At 38.9% G+C, this 25,041-nt stretch overlaps 1 protein-coding gene across 1 annotated transcript in view; it reads right to left on the bottom strand.

Moving 5' to 3' along the window:
- Window positions 1-3,055: 3,055 nt before the first annotated feature.
- Window positions 3,056-25,041, bottom strand: part of LOC106960083 (teneurin-3) — a gene marked incomplete at its 5' end in the record, with an annotated part of 104,795 nt that continues 82,809 nt past the window's right edge. Inside the window, 8 exons of the mRNA XM_015053003.1 lie at window positions 3,056-4,685; window positions 5,201-5,331; window positions 6,683-8,294; window positions 9,996-10,292; window positions 13,315-13,550; window positions 13,850-14,025; window positions 15,964-16,847; window positions 24,402-24,556. Coding sequence (XP_014908489.1) covers window positions 3,933-4,685; window positions 5,201-5,331; window positions 6,683-8,294; window positions 9,996-10,292; window positions 13,315-13,550; window positions 13,850-14,025; window positions 15,964-16,847; window positions 24,402-24,556 — 4,244 coding nt within the window. The remainder of the gene's footprint in view (window positions 4,686-5,200; window positions 5,332-6,682; window positions 8,295-9,995; window positions 10,293-13,314; window positions 13,551-13,849; window positions 14,026-15,963; window positions 16,848-24,401; window positions 24,557-25,041) is intronic.

Here is a 25,041-nt window from a genome sequence, read left to right as displayed (position 1 = left end):
TGATTGTTTAGCTCCCAACATCTGGCTCACAAGAAGTTGACATGATTGTTTGAAGTTGGAGCTCAAAGCAGCGCCGTTTTCTGACCTTTCTGGGAGCGCGGCATCGGCAGCCGTTACAGGTGAGCCAGGAGATAAAGAGTCCGCTGGATGACTCTGATTCATGCACTTTGTACCACTAGAGAGCATCAGAGGGCAAAGAAATATGTGAAGCCTTCATATTTAGCAATGCGTAGTTTGAGTGAGAGGATTTCTCTGAGGGGGGTTGGTGTAATTTAAAAGGTACAGCGCCGTGCTAAATATAATATTCCTTAAATCTTTTCAGATTATGTCTGGCTACAGCACCAAACTTTAATAGTTTGATAGACCTACACAATAATGCACATTTATGATGTGGGAGGAAAATTATTTAAATGCATCTGACAGCTTTGTTTTTCTTTTGATCCTAAGTATAATCCAGTTTATCTACCACTGGATTCGTTTTCAACATCATCTTCAAAAATCAACTCGCTGGTAAATCAACATGAATTCAATTCAATAGTTTTTTTTTTATTTTTTTTTTATATGTAGCACCAGTTCACACACACTGAGTTTTCAGTAGTTCTCATATTGAACATAAATGTAGCAACCAGAGTGGGAAAACACCGGCCTGCATTCCGGACCAAGGGTTTCCAACCTGCGGCTCCGGAGCCACAAGTGGCTCTTTGGTGTTTCCTCGATGGCTCACTTTGAACTAATGAAAAACATACTTTTTTTTTCATTATTTTCAGGAAATGCTAACATCCCATAGAAGCAAATGCATTCATTCTTTTTCTCCCACAAAGTTTATTCTAAAACCTAAAAATAAAAATAAAATGGTGGTTCTTCAAAAATAAGCTATTTCATCTAGTAGATATTTATAAAAAAAAACAACAAAGTTTTATTATTTTAAAAGATCAGGTATCATTTAAACAAGTTTTATTTAGCCTATTGAGGGTAAAATTGGCTCTTTAGATGAATAAGCCCTAAATCTAAGAATCTGTGGAAATTCTTGAAAATTGGTGTTTTCTGTCTCGTCTGAGATTTTCGCTGTTTTATAAAGAAGGATGAGCAAAATGTTCTATCTCATGGCTCATGGGGGTCTCATAATGCAGACCACATGTCAGAAAAAGTAAAAAAATACGGATTGTTTTTCTTCCATTTCTTGATGCATCTTCTGATGTTTCTGTTGTTTTGTTGGTAGATTTATAAAAAACTTTATAAATACAAAAAGAGAGTAATATAAGTTAATTGTTATACTAACCATAAATACAGCATTTCTTCAAATTATTTAGTTTAGCAGATTATGTCAAGATTTTTCAATCAGTTCTAATATTCAGATATTCTTGGGGACACTTGAGCAGCACAGAGGAGGTCAAACAGTAACAGCAGGAAGCAGCTTGTGTGCAGAAAATGTTCGGCTCCCATTTGGTTTGGGATGCTGTTTGAAGTTTGCCACGAAACGGAGCGCGCTTTATTATGAAGGGCCTGTTTTCAGAATTATGCATTCCATCACAGAAACCCTTCTGCACTTTGATGAACAGCTCTTGGTGATCAGTGGGAATCCTGATCACAAAGCAAATGTCATTTGGAAGCGATTAAACAATCAAAGATACACATAAACCCAAACCTAAAAATTTGAGTGTGACCCTCGGTGAGCTTGCGGTTTTCAGTCAACAGCTTCGTTTCCAGGTAAATTACATCCAGAATCCCTTCAGCTACGGTTCACACACTTCAGATGAGAACAGCTTCAAGCAGCTGACTTCAAAGTCAAGCTGCATTTGTCTTCTTTGGCTTTGTAGCTCAAAGGATGTATTTTCAATCATTAATGCAATTTGTGGTGTTTATTTTTTATTTAAAACCGCTTGTTATTCATACATCGCCAGTTTGGAAGACTTCCTTTGATGATTTTCAAATTAGTGACTGATTAACGCTTGCTTAAGTTGTTTTCCTCTTGTTTTGAAAAATGTTTTAAAGTGGAAGAATTTATTTGTAAGAAATAGACAGTGGTTAAAAACCAGAGCATCCAGAAGAATTATGAAATTATTTTAATTCTAAATGTCGTTCTGCCAACCTCTGTTTGGACTTGTTTATGTAAGATGACTTCATGAAATATTTGTGTTGATGAAATATTTATTGTTGGACATGAAGCCATGTCAAAATCATTTTGCCCAGTAAATATTAAATTTAGTGGAAGTGATAGCTGACTTTGTGTTAGAGATACATCACCGTTTATGAACATGTTTCACTGACAGTCTGTCAAAGCTTCAGTCTGGAAACGTTTTCCAGGCCTGAACATTTATTTATTCTTTATTTTACTGTCTAAGGGATGAAAAAGTTGATTTTCTTACATGAATTTATATAAAATCTCTCTAATTTGTTTTTTTGTTTGCCACATCTCAGCTGGATTGCATGTTTGGTTTTAAATAGTTTTCTTTCAAATATATATTTTTTACATAAGGGAACTTCGTCTCCCATGTAAGGACCATCAGCAGTGGCGCACCCCAGGGGTGTGTTCTCTCCCCACGCATCTTCTCCCCAACACAACACATATTTGCAATAATTCAATCTTGTTTTACACTTTATAAAAACTCTATATACACAAATATTACAGGAAAGGAAACTGAAAACATTTTATTTTGCCTTTTTGATAAATTTATATTTTGAATGTTACTGACAGCAAAGAGGAACCAAGTCAAATGTTTTGTTTGTGTGAACAAACTTGGCAAATAAAGCTGATGGTGATTTTGAGAAAAGATACCAAAAACATAAAATTTATGATTAAATCTAACTAGATAATATTAATGTTTGAGATTTCTAATTTGAGTTGTCAAAAATGTTAAAAAAAAAACAACAAAACTGTTTTAGAAGCTAAACTCAGCATCTTGTTTTCAGGATTTATAAAACATAAATGTAATAAAAAAACCCAAATAAATCTGAAAAAGTCTGGATAATTAAATGGACAGAGTGTTGGAAACCTGAAGCTGTTCCATTTGTGTGAACAGCCTGGAAATGAAAAAATCCCAAAATATATCAAGAGTGAAATTAAAACCAGCTTGACTTTATTTATGTATAAACACAACATAAATTACTGTTAATGACTTGTACAGACATTGATTCAGTTTCTTAAAAAGAAACAAAAAAACTGCATAAAACTCTTGGATCATTTACAAAAGATGGTGTCCCTGTGATATCCAAGACACACCTGTGCTGCTCCACATCCTCAACAAAGTTCATCACAACTTCGCTGCACTTTTTTTCTCCCACATTTACTATTTTAGGTATTGAAACATCTTTTTTTTTCCATTTAAAAGCATTTTAAAGAGAATATGACATATTGATGTTTTACAGTGCTAAATCTGGTATACATAGTGGTTGTCTGGTGAGAATAAACATCAGAAGTCTCTTGGTTTTAAAAACAAATATTTGCTTGAGAACGCTGCTTGCTCTAGGAACGTGGATCCATGAGCCCGGTACTTCTAGAGAAGTGCAGGTATGCATAATGTAAACATTTCCTCTGTTCCATTGACACTTTGTTCAACCACACGTTTCCAGATGAAAACATAAAAAAATCAAACATAAAACACCTACATAAGCTCAGCGTCTGGTTAAAAACATCCAGGTTCCTCTGCTTTGGAGTCCCGAGTCCAGAAGGCTTGTGCTACAGAGGAACTGACCTGTAATTGCCATGTTAAGGCTTCGTGTAGTTGTACATTTACTCTGAAGTCTGTAGGTCACAATGCACAGCATTGCTTTTGACCTCTTTTTCTCCTTCTTTTTTACTTGTTTCTTTTTTTTATTTTATTTTTTTACAAAACAAAGCCACACTCTGTACATAACAGCAGCTGTTTCATTTCTTCCACATTGATTTCACTACCAAAACTGAGTTTCTTTGGCAGGTAATGCACCTCGGATTGTTACCTTTTCCCAATCTCACTTTGCCGCAGGAAATGGATGTTGTTGGCGTTATCTGCTAATTCCGGGTACTGCTCGATGGAAAGCACGTAGTACCCGTCGTATCCCAACACTTTCCCACCACTCAGCAGCTGCCTCTTCTCCCCCTCTGTCCAGGGGCGAACCCCCTCCTCCCCGTCACGCACCCGCTGCTGCTCTCGGGCCCACGCCCCCGCCAGGGCGCGTTGACGTGCAAGCTCAACCACCCGCACTTTCTCCTCGTCCACCGTGGAGCCGTAGCGGATGTGAAAAGCCAGAGCCCCGGCGCGGATCTCCACATCTGCGAAGCGGCGAGTCCTGCTGTCCATGACGGTGGTGGACTGGGACACCGTCACGTTGATGCCGTTCTCCAGGGTCTTGTGTCCGCTGGTAAGGTGCAGCGCGGCGAGGTCGGCGTCCGGGAGGCCCGGCTTCACAAAGAAGTGCGTGTCCCGTCCTTCTATGGTGAAGTGGAGGTCCTCCAGGTAGAAAGCGTTATTGAGGATCGTCGCAACCTTGATGCAGTCCTCACTCGCCACGTTGAGCGTGTTCGTGTGGACGCTGCCTTTATATATGGCAAACATAACAGCTCTTCCGATGGGAGACTTTGCAGCCGAGAACCACAGCCAAGGCTTTTCACCTCTTCGACCTCGGCTGAGATGGACTTCTGGCAGCCGCTCGAATGACAAGAGAGAATGCGCTTGTCTGGTTACTTCCTGCTGGACCCCAGAGATAGACTGTAGGAAAAGTGCAGTGAAACGTTAACGCCTGAACATGGCAGAACCCGACTCTCTAGGCCATTTAGAACCAGCTACTGCTCGGCTTCACAGAGCTGCTGTTTTTTATCCCTATTTGAGGCAGTGGTATTTTTAAGCCATGTTCTTAACTCTAATGTAGATAAATCCCTGATGATTTTCTTTATGTGAGAGTGTTAAGGTTTTAGACTAAGGATTTCTTGCATAAATAACATCAAAGACGGTTTTAACAGCAGCATTTCATATAAAATTAGACAGCATGAACACATTTCAACTATTAACCGAAGGTAGGCGGAGGAACACACTTTCTAGTTATATGATTATAATTATTATACAAAAATAGACCAATTAAGGTGGATATTCCATGAAATACATGGCAGGCTAATTAAGGGATGGCACCTTCAAGACAGCGAGGTAAACAAAGTAATATTTTTGTGTATTAGCTGCAGGTTCTATGCATCTGCTTGGTAAATAAAAGAGCTCGGCGTTTTACCCACCGGCAGGTCGTCCCACAGCTGACTCTTCCTCAGCTCATAGGAGGGCATGCTCAGATCGAACTTTGGAACGGGAAACCCAGGGATGGTGTTGTGAAGATGAAATCCAAACGTTACAAGCCAACTGTTCACATCTGCAGAATCAAGAGAAAACTTCATAAACTCATGACTCCCATCCTAACTTTTGTAAAAAAAAAAAAAAAAAACAAAATGCAATATTTAAGTAACTATTTATCCAACCAGCCCAGCCATATTTGAAAAAAGTTATTCCCCTCTTATATCACCACCTATGATTAATTACGTATGATTAGCCAGATTTTTTGGATTTTGAACCAGAAAGTGCCAGACAGGTTTTATTGACCTCAATAAGCAACAAATATTGCCCAGTATAAAGTATTCAGCAACACGAGTGGTATGGAAGTTCAGTACGCCATTTTATGGTCTGGTGTTTTAATGAGAGCGTTTGGACCCAAACCCCTAACGTTGGGTCATACCAGGTCAACAACGAGTTTGACGCCCCCAGGTGGCCCAGGAATGGAGCAGGACATGTCGGTTGTATGGGGCACTTTAAAAATGTAAACAGATAAAATATCGTACCAAACTGCCCAACCCGTGCTCTACCTACCACTCAGTGGAAAAGAGGCATAAGTTACTGACAGCTCTCTGTCTGGAAAGTTTACTGAATATTTGTTCTAGAGAACCACAAAAAAAGAAACAATTATCCACAAATGAAAAACATATGGAGCAGTGCAGAACCTGTCCAGGTGTGGTTGGCCTTGTCAAATTACTCCAAAGCACATGAATGACTCACCAGGAGATCACATGTGAACCGAGACCAAAGCTAAAGCTCTGCAAACCTCACGGTCTCCAGCGAGACTAAAAAGAGTTCATGAGATTTCTAAGTAACTTAGTCGATGTTCAAACTTAAATCTAACAGAAATGCAGAGGAATGACCTGGAACATGCCGTTTGTGCTGGTATCTACTAGAACAACATTTATTCTGCAAAGAGTCAAAATTACTTCAAAGTGATATAAATCACCCATTGCTACTTATCAGATAACTATATATTTATAATAAGTAAATACCATTATATTTAATGATATTTATTGCCAGATAATTTGGTTTTAGGGGGTAGTTATTTTTCCCTAAAAGGCCAAACGTTTATGGCTAGCCTTTTTCTTTAAATTCAGTTTTCTCAAGATGTCTCTGATGATCTGAAATATTTAAATGTGACAAAAAGGTCAAACAGAAGACAAGTATAGACGCGTGAAAACTTAAATTCAGCACTGTGTATCTGAAAAATACACAAATCATCCTTATCATCATCATCATCATCATCATCATCATCATCCAGTTGACAAATCAATTAATTAACAGCTAATCTGAGCAAACTACCCATTGTTTTTGTTCACTGGAGAACAAAAATATGTTCTCAAAAAATTACAGTTATCAAAATTCTCCTCTTTAAGAAGAAGATATCTTACCTGCAACATACTCTTTCAGTTCATGGACTTTGCTGATAGGATTATTATTTCTGAACATGTACAAGTTAAAAGGAGCCGGCTCTTTGGCAACCTTTTTCCAAGCAGAGATATCTGGAATCGTCCACCTGCCAGACATGATATCATAATCCTGCTCTCCAAAGTGCAGCAGTTTCGTCAGAGGATCATACAGTCCACCATGAAAGCCCAGCACCAGCTGAAAGTCAGGGTTAGAGTCGAAGTAGATCTCACCGTACGCGGTGTACTGAAGCTGTTTGACCAGAAGGCCGTTGCTGGTGAAGACGGCCAGAGGTGTGCCGGTGTTATCACAAGCAATGTAGAACTCTTCTCCACTGCTGATCTCCATAGCAAAGAGATGACCTTGGAGGTCGTAGTAGAAGGAGGTGATCTCTGAGCTGGAGTGGTTGTATACATGGGTTATCCTCTCTGGGTAGCTCAAATCTGCGTAGAAGTACTGCAGGTGCTGCCCCAGACTGGTCTTGGTTGAGACTCTGCGTCCGAGGCCGTCGTAGCGATACTGGATTGTCCAGCCGCTGCTTTTGCTGTAGACCCGCACCAGGAGTCCTTTGGAGTTGTACTCAAAGATTTCTGCTCCTCTCTGACGGAGGAAGCCGTCTTCGTCCATCCTGTACTGGATGTCTCCGAGGCGGGTGATGCGGTCTCGCAGGTCGTAGCGCAGCGGCAGGAGCCGGCCGCTGTTTCCAGCATTCAGCAGGTGCAGATTTCCATTCAGGTCGTACGTGTAGCGCCACACTACTTTGTCGTTTAGAAACACGGTCTGCAGCTGGCCGTCCACGTCGTACTCATAGCTGTATTTGGTGGTGTTGGCAAAGGGACCGATTTTGAGTTCTCTCTTAGTGACTCTACCTACATCGTCGTACTGGAAAGTGATCCAGTACATCAGTGAACGAAATATCTCATACTGGATCTCCTTGATGCGTCCGTGTGCATCAAAGTGCTTTGTGTACGTCATGACAGCCGTGGAAATGATCTGATTTATGTCATAGTAGATGACACCAAACTTCCCAAACTGCTCGATCTTTCCTGAGATGTCGTCAAACTGGTACAGGTCGATGGGTAGCGGCGTTTCGTTGATGACGCCTTGGACGCTGGTGACACGCAGGCTGCTGTCATACGTGTAATCGAAGCGTGCGTTCACCATGCCATCTTCGCTGAAGCGAAAAATCTGCCGGTCCACCAGGGGACCAACTTGGCGATAACGGATGGAGCAGATGAAGCCCTCGTTCTGCAGGTTGACGGTCTTCAGCACACCTGCCGTCTCGTCGTAGGTGAAGCTGACTCTCGTGCTGTCGTACAAGATCTCGGAGATCTTGTTCTGCCGGCGGTATCTGTACAGAACTCTACGGCCGGTCCCGAGGTGAGCTACTCTCAGCAGGAGGCCGTCTTCGCTGTAATCCACAGCCGCCGAGGCGTTGCTCTCAGGTGGGTGATATAGGTTCCTGTAGTAGCCCACTGAACGGATGGTCTGCATGGTGTAGCGGGCCACGCTTGGCATGGTGACAGCAGAAAGTCGCTCGAGAGAGTCGAACTCAAATATGTACTGCCGTTGACTGTGAAGCAGGAGAACCATAGACTGAGGGGAAGAGAGCAAAACACAGTGTTCTTTTTTTAGTCGCTTGCCTGCAGAATATATTTTCAAAGCAAGGCGGAAAGTAGAAATGTTCTGGTTTGAGGAAAGGTGAAACCTTGTGCATAAAAAATGTAGAAGGTAGAACTGTGACGCTTGTGAGACCTGAGCTACTTGAGTTGCACATTAACAAATCAATGCAAAATTACAAAGAAAAAGGGATATCGAATGTGCTAGGTTAGAACTTAGCTAGAAACATTTAAATGAGATACAGTCTGATTTGAATATAATTCTTACATACATATACATATCTATCAGCAGTTTATTAACTCCTGGTATCCAGACAGCCCACTTAATCAATTCAAAGAATATGCATTTTTTTAGAGTGTGCTCTGTCTCCCAAAGTCTCTCTGTTAAAATGTCATGCCCAGTCATCCGTCGCTACACTGAGGTTTCCTGAGCCCCCTTGTGCTGCCAGTGTCAGTGTTGACATGGCCTTTCTAGGTCATGCAATGACAGGATGGAGTCAGAAGTGACTGCAGAAAGAAATATTTGCATGTTTTTGTTGCTGATCATCCCTGCACAATTTTAAACACAGTCTACAAGAAATGAGGGGAAGAGTACATCCAAGAGCAGCTGTTTGACATGGAACAGCAAAATGCACAGATCACCAACGTAGTTAGCTTTTATTTATTTATATGCATCTTAAATGAGGTTGAAATATTAACATAGTCCATATTTGCAGGTGAAATAAGTAGCAAAAACTGGAAAAGAGCTGAACATGAAGCAATCAAAACCATCCTGAGTTATAATATTAACATGATGCACCTAGTAATAAAAATCAATACATTGAAAATATTTGTTACAAATTTTGACCTAAACAACATTTTCTGTTACTGTCATTAAAACTAATCACAAACAGCATTTTATAGTTTTTAATATCATCAAAAATTCTCCTTGAATTTAAACAGCATGACCTTTTATTACACGTCTTATTTGTGACATGAAATCCATGTTTTGAATAGTTTTAGTCAAAACTAAAGTATTCAATTAAATAAAAAACACATTAAATTTCATAGTTATATAAACAAACATCTCATGCATATTTAATGCTGCTGTTTGTTTGGAGGCGACGCCCTGGATTGCACCGTCTGCATCTGGACAGACCTAACATCCTCCTTATGTCTCATCTTAAGAATTTGGCTTGTTAAGCCAAAGACGATATTTTGGGAGCATTAGTTCTTCCCAAATTATTCTGAACGTAGAGCTCACCGTAAGCAAGAAAAGTTTGATCTGATTTAACTTCAAATGGTTTTGTGACTTTCTTTTTGGTGTATGTAAACTTCTGGTTTCAGCTGCATGAGTCTGCAGTGTTTCGGGTGGAGATGCTGTGTTTTAAAGTGTTTATGACTGTGTAGCACATTTAGTCCATTTTCCACGATGAGCAATGCGTTGTGAGGTAGAACATCCTGCTGCGCTGCTCCCGCTCACCGCCTCACACAAATGTTGAGAACAAATGTAATTGTAGCAGTGGTAATTAGCCTTACTGTTTAAATCATGTTGAGGCCTCCTGAACTTAATTAACCCTGACATATATCAGAGAAACAGCAGGGAAACTTAAGGTCCACATTTATCTTCTGGGGTAAAACTATTCTGCTGCACAATATATCTTTCTTATTATTTCTGCTGGTGATGCGATTTTCTCACCTGCTCAAGGTAGGTGTAGCTCCATATCTTCCCATCTGCAAACACCTTGGAAATCAGGCGGCCTTGGCTATCGTACTCGAGCCTCTCGGTGGTGGGGCCTCTCTGTAGGGCACTGATTTGCCCGGTGCTTGTGCGGCTCACATTAACTGGCAGTAGCTTACTGCTGGGCACCCACAGGACCGGGTGGCCCGCAGTGTCATATATAATCTTTAACAGGAACTTCCTGTGGTCGTCGTAAATCTTCTCAGTCCTCAGGGTGCGATCGTAATCAACAGAGAGAATGTTCCGTCCATTCACCTGTGGGTAAAATTTAACGGTTGGTTAGATAAAAACTGCACTCTGAGTCGCAGCCGGGATCCTGTTTTAACTGAGAGCTCTTTAAAATGTACAGTTAAACAGAAAATAAAATCTGTATATAATTCAAATATTACTGCTTTTCTGTAAAAGAGAACATGTCACAAAGAGGAGCCCTTTAAACAGAAAGACACTGTAAACTGTTCAGGCGGTCTTAAATTAAAGGTCTTAAATCTGGTGGTGACAAAAATCACAGTGAATTCACGATGCTATCCAAGAGAAGTTCATGAAGGAGTGTGAGTCATAAATCTGCATCAGAGTTGGGGAAGAGGGAGCAGGAAGAGAAGGACTGGACTTATGTAAAGCTCTGGAATATTAATGATCTCCTAAGGCAGGGAAACGAACGGGAACGAAGGTTAGACTTATAGTCACAGACACGGTGATGTGTCCCAAAACCAGAGGTGGGACTCCATTAAAAATTTTAATAGAGTTAATTGCTGGGTCTGTTATTAATTAATCACAATAAATCAAAAACTATTTGAATGGACAAAATAATATTCAATTCAAAAACTTTTTTTGCTGCTAAATTATTGAATATGCATAAACTCAAGGAAGATAATTATTGTTTTTAATCTGTTATTCGACCATCAGGTTGGAGAAAATCCAGCTTCCCAGAGTTTCAGGAATCTCTTCTTCAGAAACGTGGAACTGTGGACTCTGAGATCAGAGTAGGAGATGCCAGTGCTGCTGCAGCAGGGTTAGCACTGAGATGCTATTTTAGGCTTGAAAAGCTTCGCTGATAGGCTGACTCCTTTTATTATAACTTGAACAGTCCCATCCAGAGTCCCATCAGATCATGTTAGAAGCAGAAATGAACCTCAGTGGGCTGAGAGAAGAGCCTTCGTCGTCCATCACTGTTGTTAGCGAATGTTGTTTGTGTGTCAGATTTATGGATGTACCAGAAACATGCGGATACAAAGATTCTGGCCAGAAACTTTGCATGTAAAAACATACATTAATTAATCGAGTTAAAAATTTGAATGCTTAAAAAGCTGCGCTATTAATTAATCAAATGAATGTGTTAAAGCAGTTTCATTTAAAATAGCATATTTATATATCGATATATATATTTTAGTGTGTGTGCATGTTGCAGTTTAATATCAACAACTTTTAAAAACCAAATGTTAATGCATTAGAGAGAGGAGTGAGGCTTACGTTGGATTGTGATCACTGGAAATTTGTTTGGGAATAAATGTTAACTGAGCAAACACATGGAAAATGACCTGGAAAGTTATTTGTTGCAGTTTATTTCAACTATTAGACATCAGAACCTTTTCATCTCTTTTTCAAACAGCAAATCCCACATCTTTATTTTATTGTGTTTTTTCCACTGATCCCTCAACCAACTAACTGTTAAATATTGCAAAGCTGCTCCTCAAGTCCTTTGTTGTCATTTAAGTATTTCTTTCACATAAACACATTGAAATATTTTTAACTCTTAGAAGAGTTGTTTTTTTATTCAGAAAATGTATCGTCCATTAAAAACATGAAGTCTTGGTGTATTTTAATGATGCTGAAAATAATAAAAAGGTTGAGAACATTCAGTAATGAAGCTCCCTCCTGTTTATCTTGCTTTCGGTATAATTAGCTTCTTACAAAAAGCAGCACAATCAGTTTCCTGATTAGCCTGGAGTCAAACTGCAACAGCACAGACGGCGATGCCAGAAACGCGCAACAGGTGCCAAGCCACGAGCGACACAGCTGCTGCTCATCAGCCTTTTCAGAGGTTTAGTTTCACTATCTGGCCTGAAGGACATCATGTTTGGTCATCTAGTTATTCTAGCGTTTAGAGCTGCGATTACAGACAAATCGATTAGATTTTTGTGGCCGATTTCTGATTTCTGGATTTGATCCAGCAGTATAAATACTGATTATTATTTTAATAACTATAATTTAGAAACGTATAAGAACAGCAATCCAAATATTTTTTGGAGCCTGGCATGAACACTGTTTGTAATCTGTTTTTAGCATATTAGCACAGGTAGCATTACAAAAACAGCAGCTACAAAATGGAGATCCTGCTCTTAACTCAGATTGCCGAAACATTTGACTCATTTTCAGGTTCAGCATTGAAAGGTAAATGTTAAAGCAAACCAAGGACCTTCTTGCTACCATTAACACCACTGAGCAGCCCGACTGCAGACATATTATTGAAAATAAAGTTTTTCTTTAACTGGCTTCTGCACTTCTCTGACTTCGCTTTAACCATCACGTGATGAAATCAATGACAACTGAGTCATCTTCACTCAGTAACGGCGTTCACACCAAAGAGTGTTGTTGTTAGCACAACTGTGACCAGTAATTTGAAAAGAGGCTTTTTTTTCAGCCTCTTTTTTTTCCATTTGTGCCACATGCTGATCTGGATTTGACTTTTTATTTGTATTTAATGATCACAGTTATTTTTATTATGCGTTTATGTAATTATTATATTTTTAGTGACACAGGGCAACACATCTGGATATTATAAGCTATTATTCAATGTTTGTAAATAATTTCAGATGTGACACCAGAATCTTGCTTTTGCATAGAAGTTGTGGATGCTGAGAGTTTTACATCAGAATTATTTGTTCATAATGTATTTACTCCACTATGAAGTGGGATGATAAAATAACCAAAATTATTAGCAATCATTTCTTTTACTCATATTTCACACTGTTTCATTTCTTAGGAGGCTTTTTGTCTCCAGATTATTGTGAAATGTTCATCGCTTGCATATTGGCTTGGGTATCATCTGCTGTCCTCTTTGTTTAATAGGAAGTGTTACTGGCAGCAACAGTGAATGTGTTGTCTTTATTTAAGGAGAAACACTAGTTTCTAAACAATCTGCCCAGAATAACCTTCTGTTTACAGAACCAGTTCACACAGTTTTACAACCTCTCTTTTGTTTTTTATGCGTCCTACATCATTAGTGCCGCGTGTGCCACAGAGGGGAAAAGACGGGGATTTAAACCACATCCAGACTTACCCTCAGCTTTCGCCCAAACACGATAACTTTCCCTCTGGCTTGTTCTTTGCGAAAGCGCCACTCCACCAAGTTTTGCCCAACCTCTCCTGGCAGGCTCATGTTGCGCCTGGCGACAGTCGGGTTGGCAGCTCCAGTCAGGATGTGGGGCTCTGTTTGGTAGTGGGTGTCCATCCCGTTGGCGTAGGTAATCCTCAGCGAGTTGTCGTAGCCCACTTGGTAGCTGCTTCTACACTGGTCTGTTGGTGGAGAACAGTTGTTTAGCATCTCAGATTTTATTTGAAGTCTAAAAGAAGAGTGATGTGAGGAAATAACGGGTCCATCTGGTTGTGGAAGAGAGGAGAAAGCACTTAGTAACAAGGTTGGTGTGTCTCTCTGACATCCCAGCCCACACTCCCAGAGAGCAATCATTTACACTGCCGGACCCTCTGAGTCATAATGATACACGACTCAGGCTTACTCAACATTGCCCTGCAGACCCTTGAAACAATGATAAATAACAGCTGCTGTGCTCTGGAGCCCGGCGACGAAGCCTTACCCTGAGCCAGAGTGTAGAAGGCTCGGATGGTGGAGGCGTTGGTGGTGATGCTGATTTCCTCCTCTGTCAGGGAGCTTTCGATGTCCACCATCAGAGCGCTGTATATGTCTGTGTACAAGTTGTTCACCATTCCCGTGGGGAACGTCACGTTCATTAGGCGGCCTTCACTGTCATAGCTGTTTGACAAAAGGAAACATCAAAAATGACAAAGCATTTATATGTATGAGGGCTCCCAGGCTACAATGCATTTCAATTATCAGCTGCTTCATACTTGGGTGAGACGGCCGACTTTCTTCTAATTAAAATGTCACATTTTCATTCCCGGATATCTCCCACTTCTGGCGCAGATGAGGACGGATGTCTGTAAAAGTGGCTCAGGCGCGATCCGCACAGAATAAGGGTGAGTGACGCATCTCACAGCTATCAGGATGATTAAATAAAACTACACAGACTTATAATGAGTTTTATTTTATTTTTTAGAGTGATTGATGTGTCATAATCATGATTGGCTGTTTTTGTTGTAGTGAGGGTATCATGTGCAGCTTAATGTCATGGACAAAGAAATGACACTGAGAGGCTTTGCTTCCAAAACAAATTGGATTATGATAAAAAATCTAAGTGGCTTATTTTAATTAAATACAATCATTTATTTTATTTAAGCTCTTTTCTACACTTGTGACTGCTCTAATAGCAGTGGTTAATAAAAACTAAAAACAAGAAAAGACAAATTTAACTGACTTTATGGGGTTATTGAGGTCTAACTGAGCCATTTTACACATCTGAGGAACATTTTATAATTAGATTTCAATTAATTCTGCACGCTTGGCAATTTGCAGGTAGAAATGAGTCACCATTTATAGAATAAATGTGACAGTCATGAAACATACATCACAAAAATCCTTATTTTTGACACTTTGAATCTAATCTTCAAAGCAACAAAAATATCTACAACATGATCATATTTAAAAAATATATTAATACGGATCAAGGGTATAAAAGTAGCAATTTTAAACAGCCAAATTCCTGGAAAACATTAAATCTGCCTTATGTTTCCATATGTTTCCTATATTGTTTTATTGTGTAAATATATACGGTGTTGAAAAATGTATTTGACCCCTTTGTCCATTTTATTTTGCTTTTTTGTAAATAAATAAAATTAATTTATATAGCGCTTCTCAGAAGACTCAGAGTTCCTTACAAGTTAAAGTACATGTACATTTACAATATGAACAAAAAAATACTGCAAAGAAATACATTAATTCAAAGAACGTTCGTATAGAAATGACTGTGAAAAATATCGGTTTCAGTTTAAGCTCATACAAACCCGGATCAGCTGACCTCAGCAAGCAGCTGAGGCAAGTCAGACCCTTAAAGGTCCCAGACCATGCAGGGCTCCATATGTAACAGAGAGAACTTCACACTGGACCCGAAAACCGGCTGGACGGCAAGAATCATGTGACAGACTGGACCAGAACTTATCTCAAGGCTGGCTGCAGCACTCTGGACCGGCTGAGCATCATCATCATCAGGTCAGAATGTTATATTAGAGATCTGAATCACTATTAAGGTTAAAAATATTCTCACAAAGTCTGTTGTGTAATTATAACAGACTTTAAAAACCTGTTCAGTTTTTAAAGTCAGGACAATAAGAGCCTCTGTTTTGGCATCGTCTTGCAAGATGAAAGAAAAGGAAGAAAGAGGTGGATCTAAATAACCTTAAGTGGTTTTACGACAAATATTCACTTTAATCTACTGCACAGCCTACACATAAAAACACACCATTAAAAATGTTTATGTGCAGATGGCTTTGATTTTTAATTAAAACTTTAGTAGAGTTGCAGTTTATTAATAATGACAGAAGGTAACATCACAAATAAATAAATAAACTTTTCAATTACATGACCGTTAATAGTTCCTTCTTATCCCAGAGACGCAGGGTGTTCATTCCCAAACACAACTCTACCTGCCAAAGAGCAAATCTCATCCATTTACACCGTGTTTATTAGCATGCACAAAGTGGAAGGTGTTTTCTAATTTGCACTGTGAGCTGTTTCCTTAATTTGAAAGCTAAATCAATCAGACCGAGCCAAATGATTCCCAGTATTTCTACTCACTCATAGAAAGTTGTCCAGCCGATCTCTGAAGTCTTTGTGGCCAGCAGGCCGTTGTTGCCGTGGTACGTGAGCAGCACCAGCTCCTGACCCTGCGCAGTCAATGTTTTCAGGCCACCGTTGGTGCCCATCGTCAGCCAAATCACCTGGTTGTCAGGGGCGACGATCCGCACCGGCATGCGGTTGGCATCCCTCCGGATCCTCAGCGTGTTCCCACTGCTGTCAGTAGCAGCTGTGATGTCGTTCTCTGTGCTGTAGCTGAACGTGTACTTCAGGTCTCCGGTGAGCAGGCTGGCGGTGTGTTGGTGGGTGCCGTTGCTGTCGAACATGTAGACCTCCTGAGCGTCGGGGGAAGCCACCTCATAGGCACCGCCATTGGAAGTCAAAGTTGGCCCGTTTCGAGAGATAGCACGGATGCGGATGTTCCCCAGGTCTGCCACATATAGCGTTCCATCTGGAGCCGCCACTAATGAAGAAGGACCATTCAGCCTCGCATCTTTGGCATAGCCGTCTCCTGTCTGATAGCAGTCACAGTTGGCATCGTTCTTGCAGTCGCAGTCGGAGGGAGCTCCGGCCAAATGTGTTATCTCCCCATCCACGGAAACCTTCCGGATCCTGCTCATCTTCCTCTCATCTGTCTCTGCGACGTAGATGGCACCATGGTAGGATATAGCGATGGAAACGGCCGACTCTAGAGGGGTTAGATGAGCTCTTTGTCCACCAGCTACGCCTCTCTCCAGTCCAGCCAGCGGGCAGTGGACGGGTCGGCCCGCTGCAATGCTGACTTGACCGTTCTCAGTGATGCGCAGCACGATGTTGTTGTCCAGAACATACAGAGAGTTGTCCATCGGGCTGACTGCTAGATCTGTGGGCCACTCTAAAATCACCTGCAATACAGAAAATGATTACATATAATTCCAACTCTAATTTAATTGAGAAAAAAGCCAAGTATTTTATTCAGTGATATCATCTTTCAGCAAAAGTGCTCCAAGAAGTTATTTTTATAAACTTTTATCACACACACACTCACACACACTCACAATGTGTCAGTAAACATAGCCAAAAGGCAGATGAATCTGCGCAGACTGAATCAGAAAAGTGACAGATGTTATTGTGTCAAGAAAAATAAGAGCCAGAAAGAATTACAAACCCCGGCCTCCTTCTAACCTCCACAAAGCTCGCTGTGAATGGCAGATTGTCAGAGTCAGAGTGTGATAGAAGAGGCTTCACACTCAAATCTGGAAATCTTTTGTATGGAATATATCAAGAAGGAGCATTTTCTGAAGCACAACACTAACATCCTAACACACTGTGCCTCACAAAAGTCTTCACAGCCGTTGAACATTTAAATGTTGTGGTGTTTCAACCAAACACTGTAATCTATTTTTATGGGGTTCTATATGATCAAGCAACACAAAGAAATACATTTAGTAACGTGGGAAGAAAATTATAAATGGTTTTCAGTTTTTTTACCACTAAAAATCTGTAAAGTGTGGTGTACATTTTTGTTTGCACATCCACAATTTTCACTGCAGTTACAGCTGCAGGAGTCTCTTCCATTTAGAGACAGAATTTTTCACCATTTTATTTATTTTTTTGACAAAATAAGTTCAGATCAAGATTCAACTTTTCAAGTATTGCCACAGAATCATGAGTTGGGTTAAATGGTTATTGACACACAGCTTTTCACAAAATGCCAAACTTCTGTTCTGCAGTCATAACTAAACCATCAAAGACGTACAATTAAAAATGAGAAATACTGTTACAAAGCACACGCAGCTGCATGAGTTAGTGTAACAGGCTGTAAATGGTTGGACTTGACACACAGAAAGAAAAGACTCCGAGCAATCATCTTTCCAGTCTGTGTGCAACGTGGAGCTCACTGCGCCTCTCCAAGTAAGAAATCAGGAGGATGGTGCTGGGAGGAATGTGTCCATGTTGCTCAGAGAGCAGATGGCTGCACTTCACTTTATTTAGGGGTATTGGGGTAAGAGGGGTTGAGGGCCTCAAATTTTTGATTTTTATCATTACAAAAAAAAAAAGAAAATAAAAACATGCATCATTTTCCGTCTTCAACATTGAACAATCAAACAGTTACTTGTGTTAATTGGTCTAAAACATAAAATCCAATAAAAAACACTGAGGTTTCTGGTTGTAACATTTTGAAATCCAAATATATCTGATAGGAACTGCAAAAGAACATTTTTTATTCATTTGGCCTTTATTTATATCAATTGGCTCATTGAGTTTCAATATCTAATTTACAAGAGAAGACGAGCCAACCAATTAGAGGAAAAAATGCATGGAGTTAAGAAAGTCAGAAATTTATTGTCTAGACAAATACCTGCATCTTAAAAACTTTTCTCAAAAATGCAGATGTTGCATCACAACAAACAGCTTTAATCCAGTTTCTGGGCTATTGTTGCATATTTTAATACAAGCAGATCTACCTGGAGGAGATTAAGTCCAATACAGAATTTAAATCTTTCACCTGCAGGATTGTCTTTTGTTTACCAAAGCTGGAATAAAAGATTTTAAAGAGCCAGGAGGAACTCTGTAAATTTTTAACCTACAAGCTCATAACTGGGTTGTTTTGTTGTGTGGATGGCATATAAAACAGATGGACTCCCCTCTCAACAGTGAAACCAGGATCCCAAACCATATTTCTGATGACCTGCAGTAGGTGGCTCCCTTAGGGAAGAAACAGAAGCAGATAGTTGGTAAATCCACTTCTTTCTGACCAATAAACAGGTGATCATGTCTCAGTCACCATTGTTTTGTGGCTGATTTAGATGACTTATAAACCCAGTTGTCTGAACTGGATTTTTTAGGGTTTTGTAGTAAATGTCTGTTTTTTTTAATTTATTATTTTTAAATAATTAGAAAATCGTGAATTATTTCCCTTTTATTTCATGATTACAGACAAATCTCAATAAAATCCAAAGTTTCTGGTTTAAAATGTTACAAAATGTGATGTTATTACACTTTGTAATATTTGCTACTAAAAGTGGGTTTACTTTATTAAACAACAGCTTCTAGTTTTACTCAGTGGTCCCATCCAGTAGCTGAATGTTGATCTCTTCCAAAAAGTCTAAGCTCTTTGACTATTTTAACATGTCTGGAATAACTAATCTGTTCATTTTAATGATTTTAATCTTGATAGTGTTACATTTTTTAGTGGATTTCAACCTAAGTAAATGAGCGTGTCTTATACAAGAACATTAAGCATGCAATTAACGCCTTCCTGCACCATTAAAGCTGTGCAGTTTGGTGATGTAACCTGAAAGAAAAGCTTCACATGGTGACCAATGACATATATCAGAATAAATCAAAATGACATGAAAGAAAAGTCTCCTGCATTTAAAGTGACGAGATAATTAATCACATCTTGTAGAACATTAAGAGAGCCAAAGCCAAAATCCTTCGGTATCCATTACAGCCGGAGTTTCTAACAGACTTTCATTCAGTGGATAAAAAGCTTCTTTTTCTAACAGCAGAAAAATGACTAACCTGGCCTTGACAAACACCACCATGTCATTAAAACGGTCCAAACATCCCTAATTTGTGTTTTTCCACTTGGTGATTAACAATAAAGAACAATGCCTGTAAGGCTTCCACTAGTTAAATTGCAGTGAGCCAGCTCTTCAGCCCGGCTGCCGGAGGATCACACAGTTGTGCCAGTGCCTTGTCTTGGTTGCTTTGTGCCAAATGAGTTGGTTAATAAGGAAAAAGTAACAAGCTTAATGCTTTCTGTTCATGTTCTCTCATGTTCTCCCTCTTTCAGCACACCACCCACTCACAAACACAAATACTGATTGCTTTCTGTTCTGTTCACAAGGAAAATACTCCCAAACAGCAACTGAAATGAAAGTTTATTATACATTTATTGCACTTATAATGCAACAGAAAGAAATCATTTGTAATACCTGCTTTTGTCACATAAAATTATATAACGTGTGTCTAGACCTCGTGCATTGTGTGAGTTTGTGAAGTCTTCCTCAGCAGGAGTAACAGCTTATTCTTAAAAGCTTTTCTTGGTCTCTGAAGACACGATTTCTCTAATTTAGCATTTTCAGCATTTTATTAACTTGTCCTGGATTACTTTATCTATTTAGAACACATTTTATGGACTAATTATTATTGAAAAAGTTGTATCCATGTAAAACAATGAAGAGGAATCCCATTTGACACACTGTATTTCTCACAATAAGAATAACAGAAAGCTGCTGTTTAATTTAAAATATTTCTTAGTTTGAGTTATTAACTTTCATGGTTTGTGAGATGATTGCAGATTTGAACATTGAAAAGAAATCACACTAATCTAATTAGACTTAAATTAAATAATTATGTCAAATTACTGATTCAAAAGACAGATTTGATTCTTTGTACACAAAACCAGATTTTATGATCATGTATCCACTCAGTTTTAATGTCTTTTTTGATCTTTGGAGTTTAAATAAAAAAACTAAACAGTGTTACATTTAGAGGTCCTCACTGCAGATAACAGTGATATTGACAGATGTATAAAGTCTGCAACTTTTAAGATACAAAGAGTTATTTTTCCATTCATTTAAGCTAAATTAAATTAGTTTCAATTTGCTAATGTTATCTACCAAGAAAATTTGTTAGATTTTTTTAAAGAACCACTATTTATTTATTTTTTGTTTCTAGGTTTTAAAATAAAATGTTTGCAAGAACAGGATAGAGATATATTTAGAAATATATATGGTGTTTTTAGTGCCATTCTGTTGTAAAAATATATATTTATATATTTTATGAAAAACATGAAAAGCAGCTGGTTTCATATCATTTTAGCCAAAGTTATTAAGAACCACTGTTGAAGGTTCAAAGAGCCACCTGTGACTCCGGAGCCGCAGGTTGACTCTCTCTCCCTGAGTTCAGTGACGGCAGCCATGATGTGAAAACTCACACAGAGACGATGGCAGAAAAAAATCAAACACTGAGGGAAACATGTACTTATTGCAATAGATGTTTTTCTTGTAGCTAAAGTCCCAGTTTGCTTCATGCAGACAAAATGTTCAAATTCAGCCATTTTGCATCAAATATTTAACTCAGTATTTTAGAGATTTTATTATCATTATCATGTCTTTGAGTTTTTTCTCCTTACCTTACCAGAAGGTGTGAAGTATTTTGTTTTTCATTTATCCAGTACATATTTTGTCATAAATACAAAGATATTTCATTTCCAAATAACAGAGTTAGTGTATAGAAAAATATTACCAAGTAATTTGTCATACTTGTTTTTGTTCAGATGCTTAATAAATGTGTTAAACATGCCTTAAATAACCCTGATATTCTGTGAAGAAACTATTTATTTTTTTAATAAAATGTGACATATGCATTTCATTCAGTCTGTGCTATACAGCCCCTATATTTATATACAGATATTTATAAATCTCAGAGTTAATTTGTAAGGGTGAATGCGTCTGAGTTGCGTTATTTCTATATTTGTAAGTCAGCAGCAGTCTCTGTTTTTCCAGGATGATAATTCAACCGTTTGGTGTTAGTTTCAAACAGTAATGCTTTGTCTTGAGCACAAAGTGGGAAGAATGGAAACAACTTTATTTCCAACAGCAGAAGCAGTAAAACGAATCACAGTGTGAAAGTTTTCACTTTAGTGTGATAAAAGTCTGTTTTCTTGCCATTTTTTCTGCGTTATTCATCTGAAATCAGCTCACGAAACTCTCAAGGTGTGCAGCAGAGACAGATCTGGACGTTGAAGACTCTGTTAAGCGTCCCGGTTTCAGAATCGCTTCTTGTCCTCCATTAGGAGAAGATGAGCTTTCATGTTACCTTAGTCTGAGGTAGAAGACTGAAGCTTTCTTGGACAAAGCCACCAGCAGTCGTGCTCCGCCAAGTAAAAAAGGTTTTATGTGCTCAACAAGCTACAACTACTGAGCGCTCCCTTATTATCATGTGCGGTGCCACAATTACTTGTGGAACACTAAACACTAATTCAGCTCCGGCTGCAAGCGAACACGCCCTCCCAAACTCAGTAATTATTCTTTCCTCCTTATAATTGGCTCTGAGATGAAAATTCATCTCTTTTTGAACCTGAAGTCACTTAGTGGTGTAAAAACCTCCGACTAATGTTTACATATCACCTTTATTACACTACATTTGCTAATGTAGTGACCATAAATACGTAAAATCTGACCTTTCACACAAAATTCATCTTGATTATGAAATATAACCTTGATGGATCTTTTAGCCTATTAGCCAAATAGTATCTTAAATGAAAGTTATTTTGACCCTGAAATATGATCTAAAGTTTCTTTGAATGGCAGTCAATGTGTCAAAATATCTAATATGAATGAATTTATTTTATTCATTTGGAAATTCAGGAAAATGGTGATCAATCAGTTACAATGTGAAAAAAAAGCCAGTTTGTTCACTGTTTTCCCTCTAAAATCCTGATATTTGCACAGAAATGTCTCAATTTCTTTTCTGCAAAGCATTCTGGGCATTTGAGGACAAATAATGAACATTGATGTTAAAGGTCCATGCACAGATTTATTTTGTATTTGGACTAACTTTGGCAAACTCCAAATCAAAATGTATAATTATGACTTGACAGGGAAGGAATGGAGAATCCTGGGCTGAATATAAATCCTTTAAATCAGTTTGTGTACATTGGCACCTTCATTTTGTTTGTAAAAAGATAAAAATTATATTGTTTGGGGTTTTAGACCCAGTTTAAGACCAGAAATCCAGTTCAGACTATATAGTTGTCTAGTGACCAAACGTGGTAAAATGCCCAGTTTAGATTTTTCTGGTGAATCAGTGACCTGATGGATGAAATGTTAAAGTCAAGGTCTAAGGAGCCAAGTTAAAGATACAGCCTGTCCAGTATAAACCAGCGTGGATACTACCGTGTTTGTAAGTCATTATATTCTTGTCCTTCAAAATATAAAAGAATAAAAAGCTAGAAAATTAAACCTTTTTTCATCCTTTTTCACTTGAAAAAAATATAAAAGTTAATTTCTGTACTTTTAAAACCTTTCCAAGGCTGTGGAAGAACCCTGATGTAATGAATCTGGAATAGGATTGCAGCTCCATACTGAAGTATTTAATCTACAAGTTCACTGTTTATATGTTCTTTTATTTCTTTAGTTTAAACTTTGCTGAAGGAAAATATTTTCCAATTTTGTCATTGGATGGACAATTCTGCAAGTTCTGTGGAAGATCTATATTTTTTTACTTTTCCCAGATTGTTTCTCTCATTTACTATTACAGATTAAATATTATAAATCAGAATTAAACCACAAGCATATTCCTTTACCCTCTTGAGGGTGACCACATAAAATCAGTTAATATTTTTAATGTTCATTTCAAATGCATAAACCTTCCCCTCTTAAAAATAATTACTTATAGGACTATAAGTCTTTCAGTTGTCTTGCTTGGACATTTTTTAAAATTTTGTAAATCACAAGGGAGTACACATTATTGTGATTAATAGTATAATTAATCCTTCTATCCAATTTAACTGATGAAAAACATCCTAATTTGGAAATAACCAGAACCTCCTCGCTTATTTAAATCTGTACAAGTGATTGCTCAATGGGGAGGAACCAATTATTCCTACAGAATGGATTTCTAGTAGATTATGAGAATGATTAAGAATAATTATAAAATACATGAATGTAATTCAAAAGCAGCATGGAATCTTCTGCAATAATTGCATCTTTTAAAAAAATCACAACAAATGCCATCTGAAGGCAAATAAGAGTTTTAAAATAATTTATTAAATGGCCTGGTAAAGAGTGCAGGGTGTACCCGCCTCTAATCCAGACTTCTGCAGACAGGAACCACACGGTGACGATAATTAGCTCAGATTAACTCTGCCTTCAAGAGTCTCTTTGTTGCGCCAAACATTTTTCGCATCATGAGGGAAATACCAAAAAAGTATCCAGGGTTTTCAAAAATTCAAACCGTCTTTTAGGGCAATTAAAACTATTAGCATAAATAAGTAAGACTGATTTTGAAATAACTGAATATTAAGTGTATTTAATTTAACTATCCAGATTTCAATATGCTAACAAATATCTTCTGGCAGAAAGCAATCACACTTTCTGAGGCAAAAGTTAAAATTTTCAGAGAGAGAGCTGTTTTCCTATTCGGGCAGCATCCAAAAAATCAAAATTACCAAATAATTTGGAAACTCCTAGTAATACTAAAGCCAGTGAAGCGTGGAAAAAAGCATCCTGCGAGTGTTGCTTTCCCTTATAAACCAACTGCATGCTGTGTGTGTGTGTGTGTGTGTGTGTGTGTGTGTGTGTGTGTGTGTGTGTGTCAGTAACCACATCTCGCTGTGGAGGGAAGGCTTGAAATGGGGTTACAGAGCTCGGAGCACAAGGTGGCACTGTGACACACTCTGCAGAAGTGTTAACAGCTTTCTGGCACTTCTTTGTTTAAGTCACCTGATTGATGTCCATGCTGCTGTCACAGGTCAGGGGACGAGCCGATGTCAGGTCGTTGGAGCCGAGGAAAGTGGAGATGATGCCGTTCTGGTCCACCTTTCTGATCGTGGTGCCGTCGACGAAATAAATCAGCCCGTTCTTGTTCACGGCGATGCCTGTTGAAAGCAGGTGGGAGGTGGCAGCGGCGGTGGGGAGGGGGGCATGAGAGAAACGGAGAGAAAACAGGGGGGAAAAGAGCTTGTGATAACAGGCAAACATGGTAGAGATGCCACATCTCTGCTTGCATGACTCAGTGGACAGAACACGATGGATACATGTGTCAAGCTCGCCTTCCCATTATTCAGGTCACTGCAAAAAGCACAGCCATCAATAATTCACAGGCTGCTTTTCTGCTATTAAATAATTTCTCAGGCAGAAGTGGGAAAGGCTGTATTCATACGGTATATATATATGCACTTGCCTCGCCTCGTCACCCCCTCTGTCTAAAGACGACCTCAGAAGGCGGGGGGTGCCAACGGCTGCTGCTTTGTGGAGATTCTTTGACTTCCGCAATCATCACGATCCGCTCATCATTTGACAAACAAATAAGCGAGGGGAATACAACCGACAGCTGCTGACAATTTTTCTTGAAAGGGGTTAA

The sequence above is a fragment of the Poecilia latipinna genome, unplaced genomic scaffold (genome assembly GCF_001443285.1).
Source record: "Poecilia latipinna isolate Pla-1442-1.1 unplaced genomic scaffold, P_latipinna-1.0 Scaffold1153, whole genome shotgun sequence".
NCBI lineage: Eukaryota > Metazoa > Chordata > Actinopteri > Cyprinodontiformes > Poeciliidae > Poecilia > Poecilia latipinna.
Note: the sequence above shows the minus strand (reverse complement) of the source record. Positions and strands in the feature narration are given on the sequence as shown.